Raw genomic sequence first — 24,157 nt, 5'->3', positions numbered from 1 at the left:
GCTAACCTACATCTTTTGGGCTAATAGCCTACAACTTAAAACTGTACAGAGTTTCTGGCTTCAGTAACTAATTATCTGCTATTTACAAGTATGGGTACTACGTCTGTACAAGCAACTCCAAAGGGGAAAGGCCTTGCTGATAGACTTCTAGCAACATAGTATGCTGTCTCGAAGGACATTTCTTTTCCCAAGCTAGTCCCCCCTCCATAGTCCTTCAAAAATCTCTGCCCCATTTAATATTACTTCGGTGCAGAATATTCCTACAACCCCAACCTTGTTTTTTTCCCAGTTCAATTGTAGACAACAAAATCTGTAACAAGTGCTCTGCATCTTCTTTGTGTTCCAGTTCTAAGTTGGTCTGTATGAGGGGAACAGTAGGATTGTTCCAACGCACGGTTCTTGCACCACTGCTGCTTTTTGCTACCTGGTTTTGACGCATAGGCATATTTGAGCTGCTGCCGACTATATGCACTACTCCTTGATCGCAGTCAGCATGTATTGCACTCTCCAAATGAATTTCTGATTCAATCACCCATTTGAGATCAGAAGGAACACCACGAAATTCAGGCTTACCAAAGTCCACCAAACTCGGGCAGCTTACAATCAAAACCAGTCTCTCTGTGATGATGACAAATTTACAAGCTTCTTTAAGTTTCTTGCAGGTGACAAAAATTTCATCCTTAAGCCTTAAACTACCATCTGTCTCAACAAGTACTGATGTTCCAACAGCTTCTTCCCAACAGTAAGGTCTCAAGGGATATTCTCGGCTTAGAGGCCTTGGAAGACGGACCCTAAAGCGCTGCTGTCTCGTTTGATAGATCCTACTCCGGTTTCTAATGCTCTGTGCAGTTTTTCCAGTAACTTCAAGAATACTAGCAGCTGGTTTGGCCACAAGTCCCGTAATACCTAAAGCTATGCCTGCATGATAGTTACTAGAACATGAATACATTGTCGAAAAGTCCGAAATCTATACCAATCATCACTGTGTTTTAGACTTTTAGGTGATTAAATTGATTAACCGGGAATATATATATATATATATATATATATATAAGACAGAGATGATAAGCTTATGATTTTCCGAGCAATAACTTACCTGAGAGCACACCAGGAAGACCATGCTTCTCAGCTCCATTGATCGGTGATTGAAGAAGACCAGTGAGTCCCTGGAAATCGATCAAGCGTAAACAGTTAAATTAATGCAGCATCTAAATAATTAATCAGAAACTAATACACTAAGTACGTACCTCAAATACTTCATTGATAACGCCTTTAGAATGAGATTCTACACCAGTCTGTTGCTGTTGCACTCCTGAAACTGCCTGGTCATCAAACGTAAATGCCACAATTCCCTACACATAAAAACCAATTAATATTATAAAATAGAAAAACAATTGTATGAACTGCATAAATAGTATTAAACAAGCACTTACCTTGTGGGCAGCTTTACTGAATTGGGTGGCAGCATCACTTATAGCATAGACGGTATTGCTTAGGAGACTCGTCGTGCCTTGTGCCATGCCAGTAATTAATCCAGTAGGGCTCTATCACACGTAAAAAAAAAAATTAATATCTCTACTTCGGCCTCTTGGCTTCAACAAATTTGAACTTAGTCTTCCCTTTGTTGTTGGTAAATGACATGTGAAAGGTAAACCGGCAGTAATGAACAATTTAACAGTTACTTCTGATGTGAACAATGGGCATCGTTTTCTCTAGCTGTTGTTTATTCATATGAAGATAGGGCGTTTAAGGGAAAATACTGATACGAGGAAAGGTCAAACAGAACAAGAAACTTACCTGAAAAATGCTTCTGGCAGGTACTGACAAGAAGTCTCTAATGCCAAGCCCTACACTCCTTGCAAATCCCATGGGATTGCCAATAACACCGGCTGAACCAAACACCTGTATATTCAAAAAATTATGGGGCCATTATTGCACTTTCAGATGGAGGTAAGACCGAACTCCTTAAACCCTCTATAAAGTCAAATATTTTCATGGATTTAGAAAGTAACAAGCTCTAAAATTGACTGAAGATGAACAGATGCTCAAGTATCATACAATTGAATAGACAAATTTTGACTTATCTAGTGTCTTTGACACACAGATCGAACAAGAGCCACAACTTTGGTGAGAACTCTTACCAAAAAGTGGAAGAGAATGATATACCAAGGAATATAAAGGTCTTTCTAGTTTTAGGTTAATATTACAGTATTATTTCCTTTATTATTTTTATAAACTCACAAGTGAATTTGCCATTGACAACCTGACATCTTGTAAACAAAACTTTCAATAACACAAACTTGATATAAATTCCCATCTTACAGTAGAGTCTACATACTAAATCCACAGAGCAGTAAGAACATTGACAATAACACTTAGCTCACTGAAATCTTGATGAGACAACTTAATCAGAATCAATGTGATTAAACAGAAGATAACTTTTAACATGTACCTTATACATCTCATGAAGAAGTTGCCGAGTATAATGCCTCATAAGGATCTCCTGTAGAGACTCTACGCTAGCAAGTTGGTGTGCAATTGTTAATTGCTTCAGATGAATTCGTGCACCCTCCACATCAGCAAGAGCCATCAGACCTCTCTGTAATAAAGAACTAGTGTAAGTTTGAATTACAATTCACATTTGACACCCTAAAATTATAATAGATAACATAAAAAATATATAAATAAGGCACCATTTTCATTATAGATTACTAGTGCAAGTCTGAATTACAATTCACATTTGACACCCTAATCTTAGCTACCATTTTCTTAATACAGGACAAGAAGTCCCCAACTAACCTAACAGAACTCATTCTTAACAAGAGAGAGAAAAGACATTGAGATGGCAACATTAACAAAGCACTGCACCTTCCATAACAATTGTGAATAATGTCTAACAAGAAAGAAAAAAATTCAACAGTTGATAGTGGATAATGTTTTAAAAGTTGACTTGATATTTCTTCACATACACTATTTCACGGTGTGCCTGTTCCACACAATCTTTTGAACTCAATTTTTGCAGTTATTGCATTAAATAATACAAGAGAGAACAGTCATACTACTTACATGAATAACAGATTCTCCTGCTGCAAGAATCCCATTTCTAAGCATCCATGGAGTGCTGGAAAAGCTATGCAAATAAACACCTAACATGTCAAGTGGCAATTTTAAGATAAAACAAAGTATTCCAGAAATATTTCTCCTTATAGTTTCCTAACTCACCTGAGGGTCACCTTGATGGGGCACAATTCAAACATTTCTACATAGATCTTTTTTTGTCTTCTAGCCAAAAGGTAAATTTGCTGCCAAGGAGCTCCAATCGGAACTATTGAAGGCAGTGAGAGTCTCTGCTTGTGGTGTTCATTAAACAGAGGAACATACATCAAGTGAAGTTGGTTATCAGTTGCATACAGATCCATTGAACCTGCATCATTAGAAGGGTGCAGGAACGGATCTGATAATGGCAAGACTCTACTCTGAAACCTTGAAGATACACTTCTTATGAACCCAAATAGGCTTAATATCAATTCTTGTTCAAGCTCAAGACAAACATCTGCAACCCTGCAAGCATAGAATGAGAAAGTTAGTGCTTTAAGCGTAGAATAATCAAGCTATTCTAAAAGCAACCAGTTATACCTTAAGCTTATGTATTCAAATGAAACCAACGAGACATCTTTCTTCCTCCATTTAGATACAGCTAGGCAGAATACAGGTTCATAATTGGGAGAAACCTTTTGCAATATCCTTTCACTTGGTTTCATGTCATCGTCCCTAATCACACGGGCAGCTGGATTGTTTTTGTGCTCACGATCAAAAGACAACATAACAGGATATGGGGAAGATCGAAGCTGATTGTCAATTTGCAATGATGAGATTTGGAATGAAAGTTTTTGTTGATCCAAACTCTGTACCAGATCAGCTGTAATGTTCTTTGCACATATAAAAAGCAACTCCTACAAAAGAAATACCAGATGAAAAATATTTCACAAAAGATTAAAGACCCCCGACTATTCCCCACGTATATATAGATTTCCACCTACCTGAGGGTGAATAGTGATCACAGAGATACCAATCTGCTGAATGAACACTGAAATTCTTTCCATAAAACCAATGAACTTGTCCTGTTTCTGTTCATATTTTCCTTTGTCTTTTGAGTGAGGACGGTTACTTTTGTTGTCATTCAAAACATGGTAACTTGAATCAATAACATGGAGAACCTACAAAGGGAAAGCTATCAGTAAGCTGATAAAATTAAGTATCAGTTTTTTACTGCACGACCCAAGTGTAAGAAATGTACCTTTGTTGCTCCCTCAACATGGATGGATATATGCAATGTTCTCTCAGGTTTCTGTTACCAGTAATCAGCACAAATCAATACATTTGCTAAACAACATGGAACAACCATGGATAAGATGTAAATGAAACTTAATTGCGTAAAAATTGATAATGTGTGTGTGTGTGTTTCAGTGTTGCCTTTACAATGAACTTTTACATGTTGCACATGATCCAGAGCTAATGCATTTTAGGTCATTTTATAACAAAGCAAGAGCAAATCAACCTAAAACAACGTATAAAAACTCATTACAATATAAGAAAAAATATAAACAGCCAAAGAGTAGGGGGGGGGAAGTACTTTTAACACTTGAGACAATGTCATTTCACATCTCAGGCCAAAAGGTCTTTCACCAACAGTTAAAAAAAACAACAAATGCAGGAATTAATTGCATGTCACAGGATTGCTGTAGTTCATCAAACAGTTTGGTTTATTAATATGTATGCAAATTTAATATACCCAATTGATGATACACAACAAAATTTAGAAGCCACTTTTAGAATATATATATATACACCTTCAGCTCAACAGAAATACTTTGGTTTACTGTATACTAAAGATACGCCTGTAGAGCACTATACTGCTAGCTAAACAGTTATCTGTTAAGGAAACAGAACAATTTACTCCTGAACCTTAAAAAAAAAAGGAGAAAAAAGTATATTGATGCATTATGTTGTATATTCATGCATGCTTTCATGAAAAGTAAAACATAAAACAAACTTTTTAGTTAAAGTACCACCCAATAAAGACACATTAAGCTTTTAAATGAGAAAAAGCACAGTAAGTACAAATATTCTTTAAAAATTATTTAGGAGCATTCAAACATGCACAGGATAAGTGAGATAATATGAAACCAACAGACATCTCCAAGACCACAGACATAACTTGTTATAAAAATTTTGGATGTGGAAGAATCACCTCGGGAGATGATGGTAATTGCACCGGATTGTATTCTTTTACATCATCAAGCGCATATGATCCTAAAACACGCTTACCAGGTACCTGACATTGACATAATTTATTTTGTAAAGATAGTGTCCAAACAGTGTCATAGTTAACAACAAAGAAGGCATGTACCTCCACGATTAGACGATGCGGATAGCATGGTTCATCCCAGGCATAAGGGCAAGAAGTGTAGGACTGAACAACAGTTTCAAAGGTTTCACACTTTTGTTGGTATATCCTTAGCTTCTGTAATGGATAAGTAAAGAAAAATTAGTAGTCAATGGTATGGTAACTTGGTAAGATAGGGTTGAAATGCAAAAGTGAGACCATAAGCCTTAGGTCTTTAGCAGACAAGTTTTACTGAACATGATACATACAGACTGTCAGAAATGCATTAGTAACTTGTGTTTCACAATAACCGGGAAATAAAAAGTAAAAATAAAATCTCCTTTACGTGATGGTTAACAAGTATTGATATAATGTTGACACAGTACGCAATACTTTGATAGAGGTTGAAACAAAAAAATTATAGAAACAGACAAACTATTTTATATAGCTGGACGAAGAGCAGAGAAAAGTATAGCTAGAGGGAAATAAAAAAAGAAATCAAAAGTGCTAGTAAGGAACTAAATGATATTGAAAGAAACTATGTTACAATCTAGAGTAGTTCGTAAAAAAACTTGATTGTTATTACCAACCTCATTTGAAAAATTATCAACCCTGTAGGGCATATAACCAGTCTCATCATCTGATACAAGAATCAAGTTGGTCCCAGAATTTCCATGGAAGCTTCCAACAATCTTTTCATCTCCCACAGATACGTCAGCGTTTTGCACTTCAACCCGTATCATATTTAAGGAACCAGACAGATAATTCCGCATTTTAACTTGAGTGTCACCAAGATGGTCTGGCAAGAAGCCACCTGACCATTGCCATCCAGGCTCATTATAACGAACGGAGACGAGCAACTCCCTGGAAACAGGATAGCAAATGAATAAGCAAGAATAAAGGGAAAATTAGAGGAACACAGAAGACTAACTACCAAGATCCCAATGAAATGGAGGAAATATGTGAGCACACAGGATCAGCATGAAAATTCCTTGTTTGGAGGAGGGAAGATGAGAAAAGGTAGCCACACCTTATTAATATGTAGCTAAGTTACGCATCTGTTTAATTCTACTTTTTTTTTTGGTCTTTTTCTCCTTATAGGAGCCAATTTTCATGTCTTGGAAAGACTACAGTTTGATATTATATACCCAAAAGCTCTTCATCACTAAGCCATATGGTCAGGGAAGAAACCATATTGGTAGTTTGGTACTGGCAGCAGCGTCTTCATCATTAAATCAGTTCAATAACATTCCAAATAGACTTGCAGAAATGGATGGACAATGGTCCGTCTAGGTAACTATAGAACACAATTCAAAATAAAACAAATAAAGCCACATACCGAAACAGAATTACAGTCCAGTCAAGTATCAGAAAAATCAAGATCTTTGTTTTCCCTAACTCACTCTTTTGATTAAAAAAAAAGGCACACTTCTTAGTTCTTACGAGGTGGTCTGTGGAAAACATAACCTACCTTTCAACAACTAAAGTCAACACAGTATACAGTACTAATACAGAACATCACATGCAAATTCTCGGACACTGCAATCCAAATAATAACAGATATAACTAGTACCTAAATTCAGAGAAAACCAAAACCCATAAAGATAACTGATGCAAAACTCTCTACCGCATTTGATCCACCTCCCACCCTCTAACATATAGAAGATCCTCTTTACTTCTTTCATAGAAAGTCAGAAAAATCAAGATGATCCAATGTATATATGGCAATTTACCTAGTCGTATCCATCCAGTGAAGATGAGAATGTTCCCCTGTACCCAATTGAAAAGAGAAGTCAGTTCCTTTCTGCTTATAGCATAAGCTCCTACTGCATGCATTGCTGATGATGTACCTGCAAATAAGGAAAATTTAACAATACTCCGACCAATAAACTAAGCGTCTGAACTAATAACAGACGGCTACAATAATTTTCATCACCTTGGTTGGAAAGTAATGGCACTTGTCCTCCCAGCAAATGGTGCGGCAACTGCACCGGACGTGATGGACATCATAAAGGCCTGATTTGATGATGCTTGAGGAACAAGGACAGTAGTTGAACCACTAGGTGGGATCAGGGAAAATGAACTTGACCATAAAGAATTTGGCATCTTTTCTGTCACATGCTCAGGCATACACCTACTCACCCTAACCATCACTTCACCAGCAGAGGAAGTTGGTTTAGGGGAGAACATGCATGCCCTTACTCTGCCACGGTCATAACCACTAGAGTTTAAATCTTTTGAGGTCAACTGACTGCTTGAACTTGATCTACTCTGTAAACTGTTGGAAACCGAGTTTTCCCTGTCTATATTACAGTTGCTTAAAAGCTCATTAAAATTCTCTTCAGAGTACAGAGGTTTGCTAGAACTTATTCCTTTGTGAGTCTCAGCACTGTCTCTAATTGAAACAATATGAACACTTGAGGAAGAACTTCTGGTTGTATGCGACTCTCTAGCATTAGGATTAGAGGTAGAAGATACCAGACCAAGACCATCCTTGTTTCCTAGAAGTACTTCTTGTTCAGCCATATGATAGCAAGAAGGCACAATGCAGCTACCACCTATCACTTCACTGGCAGATTCAGAAATGATCAGTGGAAACCCAGTGCAATTATACAACAGAAAGGGAACAGAGATGAAGAGTTCCCTGGCTCCAGAAAATGCATCCATCACCTTTTCCACTGTGACATACAGTGGACCTGAAATAAAGACACCAAGATCATTATTAATTCTACCAAATATTTCGTGATTTTTGGCAAAAGATTCAATAAAACAAGGAATACCATTTATGGAGTCTCTGTCGAATGTCACAACTTCAGAAAGTGAAAACTTTGTCCCCCCAAACTTAGCTTTTTTACAGAATATTTCAGTACGTGGAAAGTCCAAAATAGCTGTTTTAAACCCATGCATATGGATCTCCAATCTCAGGTGATGAGAAGGATCAACATTATGAAAAGAAGTTTCCACCTGCTAAAATTTAAAAATACAAAAAGATTATAAACAAACCATCTTGATTTATATCAAGGAACCAGCAAAAGTGAAAGTAGCAAAGATTCCTTAATCAGTCAAATATATGTACTTAGCAACATCTAATCACAAACCTCTGAAAGAAATGTGGTTCGGGTAATCCCACCGCTTTCTATGGTCAATGTCACAGCGTCAGGTAGATAATTATTGACTACTAAAGGGATACTGAGGACTACTTGGTGAATAAATTGGTTTTTCGCCTCATCCTTGTGCAATATTTGACCACCACCTGCAACTGTTTGCTTTAAAGAGCTCTTTCTTGACATAACAGGCGAAGGTAAACTGATGTTTTTAACTGAGATACAACAGCGAAATGGATCACTATTGGGATGGGCTGGATAGCAAGCAAAAGACTTGAGAAATCCAATTTTTCCCTCCTGAGAAAGCAGGTTTGACAGGTTATAAACTTCACTCCAGAGATGAGAATCTCCGACTGGACGCCATCTAATCCTACCAGCTTCAGCCAAGTGTAGAGGCAGTGGTAGCTCTTGACCAGGATATATTGGATCTAAGATCTGAAATAGTAGCATAGTAAGAAAAAAGTATTACTGGATAACGACATAGAAAGAACTACCTATCGTGACAGACCAAATCAGATATCTAAGATCATAAATCATAACTGAGAAATGAATATATGAGCTACCTTTGGGGCCACACCAAATGGAATATCAAATCGCAGTTCCAGTGGCATTGAAGTCGCATTTGAAAGTATAACCTGAAAGTAAAAGTGTAAGAAATTTCCAATAAACATAAATTCATACCATAACTGAGTTTGTGCAGTACCGTTGAGTATAATCGGATTAACTTGCTGTACCGCTGCACTGAAACATCAAATACAACCGGAACAACAAAACCAGCATTGGCATTTGATCTATGGTTTTCCATATTGTCATTGTAAGACATAGAAAAGTCAACCTCGAAGTAGGTAAGTCCTACGAGATCCATTGAAATCGGTTCAGATGGCACTGATCCATCAACTTGAATGGTAATATACTGATGACGAACCCCATTTGCCTTCTGGTCAAATATTCTCTCAGAGAAGTGTGCTGGCTTAACATGAATAAGTTGTTTTTCAGGAGTATCATTGATATATATTGGAATAGATGATCCTGGTTGCACAAATTTTTTATTCATTTCTGAGGCATTAAACTCATCAGGACTAATTGGGCCTTGATAAACATGATATGCTAGAGGCAGCGATGTCAAGTTTTGGAGTACATAAGGAGCATATTTTCCTGCATATGTGTACTCGGAAAATGGGGAATGTAATAACTTTTGGCTTTCAGGAAAATCATTTGGACTCACTACAAGCCAAGCATCCTTAATCATCTCAAATGTCCTGAAAACACACTGTGAAGAACAAAAATCAGATCTGTGCTAGACATGACAGGTCAATAGAGAAAGGCAATCACCATACAAAATATAACCCAGCCACTGTATATTTCTGATATTAACCTACATGTTAGTCTATACCTATGAGGCATCTTTACATTTCATGTTATAATGTTATCAACAATATACTGTAGGTATCCAAAGTTGAACTTACACCCATTGTTAAAGTCAATGATGTACTAGTGATAAACTTCAAAACCTTTTGGTCAACGAAAAAAAAAAGAACAAAAAAAAAGAGGGAGGGGGGGGAATGTTTAAAGGACATGGCAGGCTAAGGGATCAGTGAAGCTCTCACCTCTACAAGGGATTCAGTGAAGTTCACATTAAGGTGTGCAGATGATGTGAGATGGATGTCTGTCAAATTGGAGCTGCTGAGACTCATCTCTTCTTTTCTAATGACATTGACCTCACACTGCCAAGGCTCAATAAAAGGCTCCCAGAACACCTTTAAACAGATAAGAGAGCTATTAGAATAACATTTACGACAAATTAGATGTGGAAGTAGAAGTTTATAGTATACCTTGTGAATGTTATTGTAGTTCACTTGAAGTTGACCAGAAACTAAACATTCAAGTTTATTATCAGTCGCATTAACAAGCAAGAGGATGTTCCCCATAAGAATCTGAAAAAGGGGTCCACTACAACTCCACTGTGTCAAAGAAAACAGACATCGTTACCCAGGAAACTTCAAAAATTGAGAATGGCAAGATATTTAGAAATCAAACAAGCTAGACCAAAATGACCAAAACACATAGTTCCTTCTTCAAAAGTAGCATGACAGATACACATATATTATATAGTTCAACTTTGAAAGAATAGAAATAAAAAGATTAAGAAAAAGTAAAACTGTCATGTTAGATTTTTTTTTTTTAATATAGTGATAACTCACTTTGCATTAAAAAATGCATGCCAAAATGGCCATAACATACCCACCCACCATCTGCCATGCTGAATTGAGTCTTAAAAACTCTTTAATAGTAAGAACGCACAAGCATTATTTCCTTGCAACAAAAATAAGGACCTATGAAATTGGCCAAATGACATTACAACTTTGAAAGTGAAAAAGGTCAACATACCCTTCCATCACTTAGCAGAAAAGAAACCTTCCCAAGATGGACTTTAGCATCAATTTTACCAAAAGATAATTGAGAATGCCCTCCTTCAGCAACACTAAATTGTACACAGTGACAGAAGTAGAGAATGCTGTGTGAAACCCATACATCTAATTGATCACACTGAACATCCACTTCAACGTGCACAATGTCCATCCAGTTATTTACATCAGCTAGCAAGAGGACCTGAGATATTTGGAAAAAGGGCGTAGACTGAACACTTTCATCCTGACTTACCAATACCATGCCCTCCAGTTTTTCTATGTCAGACTTCACTTTCACATTTCTTCCATCAACAAAAAGTTCACTACTTCGACTGCACAAAGTAACTGCAATGGACCTAAAGACTTTTGCTTCAACTATCTCAGATAAATCATTTGTAGAGGCATCTCCATCGCATTCCTCTCCCTGATATTCCCCAGAAACTCGGTCAGCTATCCAAAAAGGATAGTGGAATGTAATATAAATCTGTTCTGACCTCATGATGAGAGAATCAGTTTCCTGCTCTAAGTTGTCTGGCAGACTTGTGGATGATTGTCCAGCATAAGATTTAAAGAAGTCAATAACCTCAGTCCAGTAAGACAAATGTAACCACACTTCAACAGAAGGCAAAGAAATATGAACTTCATTTGAACCGCTTTTTTCTTTGTTAAGAGAAAAATCAAGAACTGATGAGGTTGAGCTTGTGGACTTGCATCTTGCCAATACAATAGAATTGCGTAATGAACTTAATTCTAGGGAAGAAAAACTTAGAGCTAGACTTGAGAGAGTATCATTTCTCAGTGATGCAGAGCAGATTAATTTCATTTCAGCAGTGGCAAGAGGGTCTTGAGAGACTCTTTGGCACGGATCCAACAGTATCGATAATGAATTGATAAAGCATCTAACTTCGGTATAATTAATGCTTGAAACTACGGGTGGAGCTGCATTTTCCTGTGCTAGGGACCTTTTTGACTGAAGGAACTGTAGAACATCAGACTTGAAACATTCAGATAGATCAGAAACTATGGAAAATCGATTGATGATATCAATTAGCCCCTGAAATCCGTGAAAAAAGTGATCATCTGCAAGAACAAAAGAGAACAGATCAAGAAATTTATACAATATGAAAAGAGATGATTTTGGTTAACCTGAATACGAAAGATGAACTCCTACCCTCGGGCTTAAGCTGACAGTTTCCGACTTTAATCATGACACAAGTGTTTGAGGGAGAACTTTCACATGCGGATTCATTTTCACAAGGTATTTCGACCCACACGTCAGCACAAAGAGGAGCAATTAACGGAACATCGACAAAGGAACTGTATTGGTTGTCCTTGAAACATAGGAATGAAAGAATCAAGTCTTGTCCGAACAAATTTAAAGAATGATTTCTTTTAGCAAGTTTATCAGCATGGACCCAACATTCATGAGGAATGTCCTTCAGTACGTCAGTTAAATTCCTTTGAATAAATGTACAGTAGAACTGCTGGAGTTCACTCTTTAGAAACTGACCCTCGTTGCTTTCCACAGGCACAATCAAAACAGAGTCCAATATCTCAATCTTGTAAACAAAGGGACATTCATATTCACTTTCAGTATCTTCATGCCCTATGGTGACAAGCTGGTCATTAGTGTCTGAACTCCAATCAGATAAGGAGCAGTAACCAATTATTATGGCCAGATATTCAGGAGGTAAAATGCAATAGACATGCTGTATGCTGAAGCATAGTTCAACACGTGAACCCAATGGCCCACATTCTTTCTTCACACGTACATTTAAAATAGGAGACATGTTTGACACTGAGGGGCCCCATAGATTCTCACGTAGATTATGTGATGACCAAGACGAACTGAGAAGTAACCCCTCCATAGAACACAATATATCGAAGCATTTTTCATAAATTGATACTGAAGAGTTGGACCTAGAAAGGGTGATTGTTCCAACAATGCATTTGGAATCATGAAAATGCACTCTGATTCCACAGAGATTGACATCAATCACAAGAAGACTACTAGTGGTAGCAGAATTTCCACACACAGCAGAAGCTTCAACCACAGATGGGGACTTCAACGCTGGGGCATGAAACATTTTAGATACCTCCTTTATGCTAGATTCTGGGCTGCTGACTCTGCAGTCCCTTAGACTGAAGTACTTTCTCCACTGGGGACTGCCATAAGCCAAAGAGCTTTCAAGGTTACCAAGGGAACCAGCATTGGATAGCATTACAAATGGAAATCGATCTAAAGGTATGCTGGCATACTCAGAGGACCCAGTTTCTACGAAGTTGGAGAAACCAAACCTTTGAAACCCAAAACCAGGAACACTTTTTGGATACCTAGAATCCATAGATGAGCTCAAGGTGTCCTTACCAGGACTAGATGCACCATATGCAGATAGTCTATCAAAAAATGCAATCAGAAGCTGGATTACAGATGGGTAGCAGTGGAGATCGCCATTATTTAAGCATATTCTACATTCTTGAGGAACTGTGTCTTTCGGATGAGATGCATATTGTAAAGTAAAGCATGCTTCATTATTACCCGCGTTGTTGGCAATACAATCATTTATATTGTCAATCACAATTTCCTGTGGCTGTAAAGCATCAGATGATTGATTTCCAGATGAATACAAAATCCGACCATCACTTTTACCAGCCAATTTAGAAGTGGCGATACTCAATGTGTTCACTAAAATCCAGCATTCCTCATGTTTTGAAAAGGAATAGCTGCACATTGAAAAACAGAGCATCAATTTCTTCTCTCTCTTTCTCTCTCTTCTTCAGGAGGGATAAGATAACTGTGAAATGTCCAGCAGAAAATAAAGCAACAAACAACAAGAAACTCCCACTAATAAAAAAAAATTGTCTTCCTTTTCAATTGGAAGAGAAATAGAAAATAATGTAGTAAAAATGGACAATACTGGTGCAGCAAACATACAATGAAGATGAGGCAACCAATCAAATTAAATTTTGATTGTTAAACAGTATTTTCTTCTTACAGAATAATATCAGACTTCAACCAAAACAGAATAATATTTAATGCAACAACAATATCAGCAACAATTCTTACGATTAAATGCTCCATCAAGCAAAAATAATTTTGACATATGCCGTTAAGTGTAAAAGAAAGAAAAATTTTAATGGTAGGATGAATAAGCCCATGAATGCCAGACCTACACTTCTCAAGCCAAAAGATGAACAATCAAGAATTAAAGTTATGGTCTAGCATATGTGGCATGAAATCATGTTAAATTTACAAAATCTATTGAATGGTAAAAGTTGTAGGTGTGTTTAAAAGTCAGATTTTAAGAGTGATTCTATCAAGAGAAGTCCAAATGTATGCACAAACAAAATTGAGAAAGCTAAATACCCGATATCCAATTGTTGGAATTTGAGCATGAATGACGAGCTATTTTCTTGCTCATTTTCCAGTTCGACTTCAATCTTCATCATCTCCAGTTTAAAATTGGTAGAGAAACCAAAAACCGGAGTCTTAAATCCATTTGATGCAGCATTTAGTGAACCAGTATTTTCGAAGGGTAGAGATTCAAATTTCAATTGCACAGCACCTATATATGCTATCAGTCCCATAATTGCAGCATATATTGATGGAGAAAAATGTGCGTGAACTGATGATATGATGACAGAAGCCTGTGATCAAAAGAAAAACTGAGAAACACAGAATTGACACATATCACCTTATGCATCCGACATTTCAAATTTGTTAAGTGGCAGGTAAGAGGAGTACTAAGTTATTACTTACAGTTGTCTTACCTCCAACTGTTTCAATATCGACTCATCTTGGATCAAGCAAGATGCAAAGGTGACAGAAGCACTAAGTTTCTCCAAGATATAAATCGGAGATGAATGAGAAGGTAATGTTACCGTCAACTGCAGGTAACTTCAGCATTACTTGTTTGATCATCAGAAATCTAAGAAAACATAAAACGGTACAGTCTCTGACAGAACCTAACCTCAAGATCATTTATCTTGACCTCATAGTGATCATAGAGATCTTGTATTTGGACACGTGGAGAAATATTACAGCTTGAAGTTAGGAAGTTCTTTAGAGTTTGTTCCTCATCATCTGATGGCTGAGACCTCACATCACATTTAGTCCTAAAGCGAACAGAGCCTGCTTCAAAAACCTGTCAAAATTTTGCATTAAAAGGCAGGAACAACCAAGCTTATAATAAAATTAAAGACATCAACTATCTAACATCATTTTCACAAGGCACATGCATGGATAACAACTAGGCGAAAGATTATATGGACATTCCTCAATCAAAGTTTTCGTTTTGTTTATTCTGTATTGGTTTTTGTGCAAATAATTGCTTATGAACTTATGAGAGGAGAATGCAAGACTGAGTTCGCAGTTGGCCCCCATAGTCTTGTTCCTCATCTAGCTCCATGTTTGAAAGGCTAAGTACTTGGCAAGTTTGTTGTAACTCGGATCAATGCTGATGACAGGGCCGTTGCATATGATGTGGTTTAAAAAAAAAACATTTGTTTGCAATTTTCCTCACTAGCCTATTCTTAGTGGAAATAAGGCTTAAAGTCGTAAAGATTTATTTTTTACCTAGTCTAATCACATTAGAAATGAGGAGGATGGTGCTTAGAGAAGCTGGATTGGATTGGGTTATCCCATAATAGTGTGAATTATGTTACTAATATTTACATCATGTTAATAAATTAAGCTCGTGACAAAAAAAAGACCAAATATACATGTGAAATCTTGACAATGTTTTGTTAATCAACAAGATTACCAAGTTATGTGGATCGGATATTGCATCTCCCAAAGGAACATTTATGATGATATGGAAAATAGTAACATCCCACACCACTTTCCCATGACGTGATAAAATGTATCTGCAAGCAACAAAGCATTGAGTAACAAATCATAAGCTAATAACGTATATGAGTTTGCACAGCTAAACACAATCATGGGAGAAAACAAGCTTGGAGGGTCGAGACGTATAGCACATTGCAAGTTGCAATAAGAAAACCTACTCAGCTTTCGACAACAGTCGACCATCAACATTGTCTATCCCATTTAGCGAAAGAAGGACCTGCAGCAGATGATATTATCAGGTACAGGAACTGTGGACAAGTTCAGGACAGAAAAGAACTTGGATAAAACGTCATTAAATAAAAATCAGTGACGCGAACACTAGCAAAGCAGACACAAAGCCTAAAATATCTGCTACAGCTGTCATCCAGACTTCGAGAACTAGGGATCAATATCTGAAATCTTTAAACAAAAAAGAAATGCATATCGACTCTTACCATCCACAAAAAAGAAAAGAAAAACGCAATGTGCATATACAGTCACAAAACAGTGGGTCATAAATAAGCAAGACAAAACCGAAAAAGACAAAACAAAAACTCTGGGAAATTATAGAAAGCAACTCTTACCCTTCCATGCTGACTTTCAAAGGATTTAAACACCCCAAGAAAATCCATCAACTTTAAAAAAAAATCTGCATCGATGGTAACTTCTAATGGTTGAAGCATCCCCTGTGTAGAAGTGTTCCATTAAGCAATTATCGATAAAAAATTCCCTTGAATGATGATACTTGTAACCACCAAACTTTATACATATACCCAAGAGACGGATCATTAGACAATATTTGGTATGTCAGAGAAATAGAGGAAAATAGTACCTTAATGGACAATTCAGCGTCGAGATTTGATGAAACATCTACTTGCAATCTAAAGGAAGGATTATCGTTTTCCAATTCGTTCTTCTCATTATTAGGCTGAAAATAATAAAAGGTCACTCACAGACTGACCCTATACAGTTACCTTTACTAAAAATTAACTTCAAAAGGTAAATTAATCTCTCAATCAATGACCAAGGCTAGTTGAGCTACATTGTCAAACGAAAGGCCAGCCAGTCAAGCATCTCAGTGACGGTTTGGACATTAAAACCCTCAAAACACATAAATTTATGCTACAATAAACACTAACAACCTAAGATCTGATTTTGAAAGCAAATTGCATGCAAAGTCATATTTCTAACTATTTGGTGGTACTAAAGACCATTGAATATTCTGTGGGTTTCACAAAATCACTTAATACCTAACTTAACAGATCATTTACTGCTAAAAATCATACAGTCCCATAAGAGCATGTCTGCTTGTTCTCCATACGGAAAAGGAAGAGATATCAACTTATATATCAAAAATGATGAATAAATATAAACTAAACCTTTTGTAGCTGCAAAATGATTTTCTTGTTACACGGATAAACCATCTCCCCTGACTTCACAATGGCAACAACAGCTGCAGATTCTTCCCTGAATTTGCACTCTATAGTCACCCCATTCAACATCAACTCTGAAATTTCTTGGCCATACTTCCTGAAAATTTAAACCACCAAATAACTAAATTATGTTAGAAGCAAAAGAAGTAGAGGCAGAAAGATGAAGGCAGCAACACCACAAGCAATTTCATTCGTCAACTTAAAATCTGTGATCCAGAGAATTATGAGAGCACTAATGTTAGATATAAACAAGTAATTCATAATCAGTTCCACTCGTTTAGAGTAGTATGCCTAAGGGCCAGTAGCTACCAGTTCAAATTGACTGCATGACACTTATTTAATTTCATTTTTTTGGATAATTCATTTATACAACTAAATGACAAAATAACTGACAATCGCACTGTTCATCGGGAAAAAAAGGGACAATCACATAATATGGTACCCAACAGTTTGGTTTGAGATGACATGAATAGGGTAGTGTTCTTTTGCCAGGAAATACTATAAGATAGTTTGTCAATTTGAACCACATACTATAAGTCAGACTGTCTAGCAACAGAACACTTCCCTACACAATTAGGGATATTACTAGTTAATTCACCTACTAATTTTTGGTTCGCCAATTAAGATAGAGTTTTCATTTTGACGGGAGAAATCTAAGTTTCAGATTAGTAAGGTTATGAGAAAAGCACATGTGGTAATAACAGCCAACTCTATCCAGCTTCACCTCAGTTCTTTCAAGCTCTTCTGGAGCTTCACTCATGCCAAGCTCAAGAAAAATGCAGAACCGAACTCTATCAGCCAGTTATTTAACCATTTAGTCACATGGATCTCATTTTAGCCATATGAAGTACCGAAAATAGGCATGCATACATGTTACGCAGTGTTGCAGAAATTCGACTAATGCTGAACTGGAGTGCGCATATATCAATCTTATCATTTGTTGGAGCATCAACATTAGATAAAATAGGAGGATTGAACTCTGTCGCCTCATATATATCCTGTATACATAACAAGAGGATAGTTTTATCAATTTAGAGATAAATTTTGTTTTCCACTACCTGATTGGTTGATTTGAGAAGTACCTTAATAACTGCATCAGAAAGAGAAACGGCCCCAGAAAATTGACCCAAATCATCAGTTCCTCCAGCACCAAGCATGCCAAGAGATAGCCAGTTCAGCCATCCACGGGATTTTCCAGTTGAAGAATTCACCAGAAACTCCTGCAGCCACATTAAATTTGAACATCTAACCTTACTGACTGACAACAAAATTCATGACCTTTTTCACAACACTAAAGAAGGCTAGATGCAATGGAATGTGATATTACTGATATAGTACACTCAAATGTATCCTAACCTGCACAAGAATAAAACTCATACCTGCAACTCACATTCTGCAGCCGACCTGTAACTTAAAATATCATCTAAATCTAATTCTTTCTCCATCTGCTCCAATTCCCATCGTGTACTTTCATCAATTGGCTGATTAAAAATATAGGTGTTACTAACTAGAGAAATTCCATACTACATTCATCAAAGAAATAATAATTAACATACAAAACCAATACAGAGAAAAGGAACAGAGTCGGAATGAAAAAAAAATTACAATTTCTGGTGTGCAGGATATTACTATATATCAGACAAGCAAACTACTCTCCCAATACAATCTTGTTAAAGTTTATTATTTATTACAAGTTGCAAACATAATCAGAGTGGGACATGAAAAGGAGAAGGTTGCATAAATCTGTTTCTATCTAAGTTCTGCTACCACAAGTGCACAGATTTTTTTAAAGGAAACCAAGAGTGGAACCAGCATAACACTTACCTGATCATGCCGAAGAAGATCCAACTTAATTTTATATAGGTTAACATACTTCCGACAAGAGCTTCTGCAATTAGGATTGTACGGTGCATCATTAAATCCAGAAATGTATGCCCACAAAATAATTACTGTTAACAATTTTTCAAAAAAAAAAATCAAAGTAAAACATAATGTTGTTTGATTCCAGCCTCAACAATGACTAGAGAGGAAACTAAAAGATAGCACACAACTTATGAGTTCTTTGGGCCCTAAACTTCAGCTGGTCAGATGAAATAGTAAAATTGTAAAAAGAAGAAAGAGACATTATTAGTGAAAGGGGTCTGTATCTCACACACTATTGCTTAAAAAAAATACTAGATCATTTAACAGAAGGAGGGTTGATAAGAAACAAGGACTTCCTACTATCAAATTATTTGTCTGTCCAGGAACCCCTACAGAGAGATTTCTAAACTTGTTGGGAACACTGACCAAAGCAACAGTTTTTGTCCTTATCAATTAAATGTTTCCAAGAAAGCATCCTTATTGGGACATCCAGAGATTGTCTAAACTTGTTGGGAAATATGTACATGCCTGTGCAAGCTGAGTAAAATATTGCTTGTTGATGTTTGAAAAGAAAAAAAAGATACTTTTTGTCCATATCAAGAAATTGTTTCCAAGAAAAGCATCCTTAATGGGAATTCTAGAGATTGTCTAAACTTGTTTGGAATATATTTGCATGACTGTGCAAGCTGCATAATTGTTTGCTTTACTGAATTAAATCGTGCAGGAATATAGAAACTCAACATACAGTCTCTGTCCAAAATGTCTCCATGATGTTTTCTTTAATCGCTTCCGCACATCTGATAAGACAGATTCTTGCGCATAATGCCACCACAACATTTTCCAACCCTTCACCTTTCTTGATAACGGACTACTCCAGGGACGATAACGCCCATACCTTCACAAATCACAATTCAACACCAGAGATCAATCAAACACCACTTGAACTTCATATTTTAACTGAGAACCCAAATATATCAAGATTATAACAGCTTTTCGCAATTGAGGGAGGAATAACCAAGAATACATGATACTTAAGCAATTCTGACCACTGTTAATTTAATAGCTGAAAGTAGTACGAGAAAAAAAAAACTTACTTGTTTCTCAATTCACACATACAAAAATAATCCCAAAGAAATAAAATCTGTTGCAACTGAACCTCATCTATGGACATCAACTGGCAGGACATCATGAAAATATATGAGAAGCTAGTAAACCAATAAATTAGATTAACATCCACTTCAGAGACGATTACAAACCAAGTCAGTTATCTCAGCGGTGATCGAGTACTGCGGAGTTTTGCTATCAATCTCTCCTGATCTGTTGACCTGCATAAGAGACCATTTTTTTCTCAACTTCAGAATAACTGAGAGGCATGTTACAAACAACCAATTTTATTCTTTTGGAACTAATATACAAAACCTATCACCATTCAAAAGTCTTTCCTGAAAATATATGGTGTGTTACTCATATTGTTTCTGTTTTTCACCACAGATACCAAGACAGAGTGAAAAGATTACTGAGGTACAGATGAAACTTCAGGTTATTTTATACACAGCACTCCAAATTTCAAGATCTCAATATTTTTATTTATGAATCAAGAACCACTTTACAAATTTGGTAAACTGAGCAGCATAGAGTCTGATCTGTATTACTTTCTTTCCGCATTTTCTACAAATCTGGTGGTTTAATCTGACAGTTAATATCCTATATCTTGGAGGAACTTACAGATTAATGCTAGCGTTAAAATTTCTTAAGCTTTTAAATGGCAAGGAAACAGAAGTTTCTTTCTTTACAATTCCAACGCCTAAAAATGTCATATGTTGATAAATTAGTGTCCAGAGAGAGAGAGAGAGAGAGAGAGAGAGAGAGAGAGCTAAAGTAAAACAACAGCAAGTCCAACGACTTAAACCAAAACTGTGTCATACACTCATACCAAAAGGGACATGGACACATCACATGGTGACAGTATAGAGTTATATCTTTTCTCATCCCATCTTGGATCTTGCCATACTGTGGAGTCCCTGCCATTGTTCATAGTCATCAAGTCCACTGTCCCATCAAGTGTGCCACAGTAAAACTCCAAACCGATAATCTCCACAGTTTTGTTAACTTGGCCCCCTCTTCCCTTTGCAACTGACCTGAGATATCAGAAAATAACAAAACCAAAATGAAATTAGTAATACAGCAATCAAAGAACATAAAAACATAACACTTCCCTCCACAATCATGGACACAAATATGTATACGAGCAAAAGTTTCTTTTAAAAAATTATATACATAACACGAGAATAATCGTTAATTCACAGAATCAATGAAAGATAATGCAACAAAGGGTGGCCGATAAGTCCGCACAACTCACTTAGGGAGATAGTATGACAAAGAAAAAGTGGAATCAAAAGAATATACACACTTCATCACACATAGCACAAATCAATCAGTCAGCTATAGGGAACATTCATCTTCAGAATCAGCCGATCCTAACCAATTTAAAATTTGATGAATGATTAGTACGAAAAGTAATGTGAATACCACTATATACAGGAACGGTAAATTACCAGGAAGGATTTTGTTTCATAGTCCTCAAGCTGGAAAACTTCAAACCAAAAATATTACATGCCTGAAAGAAAAATAGGCAACACAATGTAATAGCATCAGTTTCTTTACTGTTCAAGAAAATCAATGTTTTGCACAATATATATTACTTCCAAAATACCAATATGCAAGTAGAGAATTTGATTTATATAATAAATAGGTTCTTTAAAAAAAAAAGACAAAGGACAGATTCACTTTTGTGTCTGGAGACTGCTTGTCCACATATCATAATGCTTCTTGAATAAACCCTTTCCTTCTCAAAAATAAAAACAAAAAATATACATTTTTTACTTGGTAAGAAATTTACCGAGCCACTCAGTTTGTCGTGGTACAAGATATGGAAATCTCTAATTGACACTTGGATGCTGTCAACAACCTGTGGGCAAAACAATGAACATCAGTAGCGTTCAGCATTTCAACAATACTCATGTCCCTGAAAATTCTTACTTGTGTTCATCAATACTGAGATTAGAATAAACCTTTCCATTTTACATACTTAAATGAACGATATACATGCCTATGATTAGGTGAAATCACTACTGCAATTCAAAAATATTATAGAAGTTTAGTAATGTCACCTTTGCAGTAATAATCGATAAAAACCCAGCCTGATTTTCTGCAGAATAGAAAATAATAATAATTAAGTATATAGAAAAACAAAACAACAAAAGTAAAGCAGAAACATACAATAATCAAACGATTATAATCTTATTCAGGAAAAAAAGCACTTGTTCATTCTGTAATGAAAATTTAATCCCCTCCCAAGTTTAAATTCTGCAGTATGGGAATCCTCACTCTATAGGCATATTACATATATGGTCAACAACTATACTTCATTCATAAATTGCAATTAAGTATCTTCTCAGAAAGAAGGATAAGTTTGGATATCTTTTCAAAAAAGGTAAAGTCAGATACAAGAGCCTACCCTTATTTTCTTCAAGAAAGAAGCTTACCGCATACACGTTTCGATAATTTGGCCAGCTCTGCTGCTGCAAGTTTGGCCTTTTTCCCAGCAAACTCTCGCTTTTCAACTTCATCCAAACTCCACTGCAAATTAAGAACAGAGTTTCAAATTAAATTATCCCTTTTTGGCCTTCTAGGCCTCATTCTCACCAGAAATATATATATATATATATATATCTTTTTACTTACTTTCTTAATATTGACATCCTGAATTTTATATCTATAGGATTCATTTGCGTAATCTAAATGTGAAATCAGACCCAGGCCTTACAGCTTTTTTATTTCATAATTTTCAGATAGATCTTTTGATGTACTATCTCTTTCCCATATAATGCCGAAGACTTGGTCTAAAAAATCCAAAAGATATCAGAGACTGAAATTACCTCTTCATCGTCTCGCTGGGATGCACATAGATACACGTTTTCCAAACTAATTACAAAGGGGTCCCAACCAAGCTTTTTCCATGGAATTTTGATGCTTATCTTTCCAATCCGACCTATCAATAAAATCCATTATCAGAATCGGTGACCACTGTACAAGCACACAATAATAAATTCGCATTCCTATCAACCAATGCACCCGTGAATCAAAATTTATCATGCAGACCAGCACAATAACAACAAAGCACATTCCGTCAAGCTCTCGACGAAATGCCTTTAAGACGGCAGCAAAAAATGGCAGAATCAAACCTAAAAAGTATCCAAATTCCGGAAGGCACAAGTGCCGGCGACAGTGACAAATTGTTCAATTGTCAAACAAAAACACACATGTAAAAAATGTACACTACATACAAAATGCTCAACCAAATCCATCAAAACCTCAATTCCTTCAACACTTACATGCAAAAAGTAGTTTTATCAATACATCAACATACACACCATACGAATTCCAGTACATTCAGACCTAAACAACTCTCTCGAGTGAAACCAGTACCTTGTTTGAGAGCGAAAGGCAACTGTAGATACTCAAACGCTTCGAGACTAAGCTCCACGTCCTCCAAGAACACTTCCTCTGCAATTCAACCACGAAATTCTCAACATTAAGAAATTCAATTCACGAAACCAGAAAATCGTTGGTGAATACGAAACGTACCATTCCAGATGGTGATCTTGAGCTGGTGCTTGTGGAAATCCTTGACGTAGCGACCTAGGTATCCGTGGAGAACCTGAGTGACGACGCGTTCGAACATTCTGGACTCTCCGTGGCGACTCACTCCGCCGCGCGGCGCATTCCGATTGCAGCCGGAAGTCTGCGTGTGGATGTAGTAGTAGACTGAGAGCCGGGAGGAGAGTCTAGAGTAGGACGAGGGAGACGACGGCGAGGGCGTTGAAAAGGAGGAAGAAGAAGAGGAAGAGGAGCGCCGCCGTAGTGGTAGCGCACAGCCGAGAGAGTGAAAGAACTAAAGCCTTGGATCGAGTCATGAAATATTGAAATTGGCACAAGCGTATTTACACCTGTTTTTTATTTACTTTTTTTACTTGGGGCGCGGTGCAATTTTTTCCTTGGGTAGATAAGAAAAGGAAGAAAGGGTTGCTCAAACATAAATCTCTATAAATTAATAAAATAGGATTGAGAAAATT

General features: G+C 36.6%; 1 protein-coding gene across 3 annotated transcripts; it reads right to left on the bottom strand.

Annotated features, from left to right (window-relative positions):
• Nucleotides 1-196: 196 nt before the first annotated feature.
• On the bottom strand, nt 197-23,916 carry LOC126799284 (uncharacterized). 3 transcript variants are annotated; one of them, XM_050526453.1, is made up of 47 exons: nt 23,670-23,916; nt 23,511-23,588; nt 22,961-23,073; nt 22,568-22,661; nt 22,193-22,230; nt 21,922-21,990; nt 21,578-21,639; nt 20,956-21,160; nt 20,279-20,347; nt 20,117-20,196; nt 19,768-19,917; nt 18,984-19,047; nt 18,539-18,640; nt 18,242-18,379; nt 18,030-18,157; nt 17,106-17,256; nt 16,559-16,654; nt 16,311-16,412; nt 15,906-15,964; nt 15,662-15,764; nt 14,870-15,043; nt 14,670-14,786; nt 14,266-14,546; nt 12,070-13,622; nt 10,879-11,978; nt 10,323-10,451; nt 10,098-10,247; nt 9,194-9,760; nt 9,054-9,125; nt 8,485-8,925; nt 8,167-8,353; nt 7,323-8,082; nt 7,120-7,236; nt 5,977-6,250; nt 5,411-5,524; nt 5,252-5,335; nt 4,298-4,348; nt 4,041-4,217; nt 3,637-3,953; nt 3,223-3,561; nt 3,067-3,130; nt 2,453-2,599; nt 1,798-1,902; nt 1,434-1,544; nt 1,248-1,352; nt 1,097-1,166; nt 197-918 (listed from the first exon to the last, which is right to left on the bottom strand). In XM_050526453.1, exons 1-47 carry the CDS (start codon nt 23,764-23,766, stop codon nt 215-217), a joined length of 10,308 nt encoding a protein of 3,435 aa, XP_050382410.1. In that variant the 5' UTR covers nt 23,767-23,916; the 3' UTR covers nt 197-214. The 3 variants fall into 3 exon arrangements, 2 of the variants coding, with proteins under 2 accessions (XP_050382410.1, XP_050382411.1); XM_050526454.1 differs by having other exon boundaries at nt 8,167-8,350; XR_007672605.1 differs by lacking the exons at nt 197-918; nt 1,097-1,166; nt 1,248-1,352; nt 1,434-1,544; nt 1,798-1,902 and having other exon boundaries at nt 2,545-2,599; nt 3,067-3,146.
• Nucleotides 23,917-24,157: the final 241 nt, after the last annotated feature.

This window comes from Argentina anserina, chromosome 6 (genome assembly GCF_933775445.1).
Source record: "Argentina anserina chromosome 6, drPotAnse1.1, whole genome shotgun sequence".
Lineage (NCBI taxonomy): Eukaryota > Viridiplantae > Streptophyta > Magnoliopsida > Rosales > Rosaceae > Argentina > Argentina anserina.
The sequence above is the reverse complement of the archived record's forward strand: the minus strand, read 5'-3'. Positions and strand labels throughout refer to the sequence as shown.

What these genes read in the sequence shown, in the direction of transcription:
- LOC126799284 (XM_050526453.1), bottom strand. Translation starts at nt 23,766, where the DNA reads ATGTTCGAACGCGTCGTCACTCAGGTTCTCCACGGATACCTAGGTCGC. An exon ending in GCCTTTCGCTCTCAAACAAG is followed by an intron (nt 23,074 to 23,510) that starts GTACTGGTTTCA and finishes TTTTATTGATAG; the next exon opens with GTCGGATTGGAAAGATAAGC. An exon ending in TGATCACTATTCACCCTCAG is followed by an intron (nt 3,954 to 4,040) that starts GTAGGTGGAAAT and finishes TTTCTTTTGTAG; the next exon opens with GAGTTGCTTTTTATATGTGC.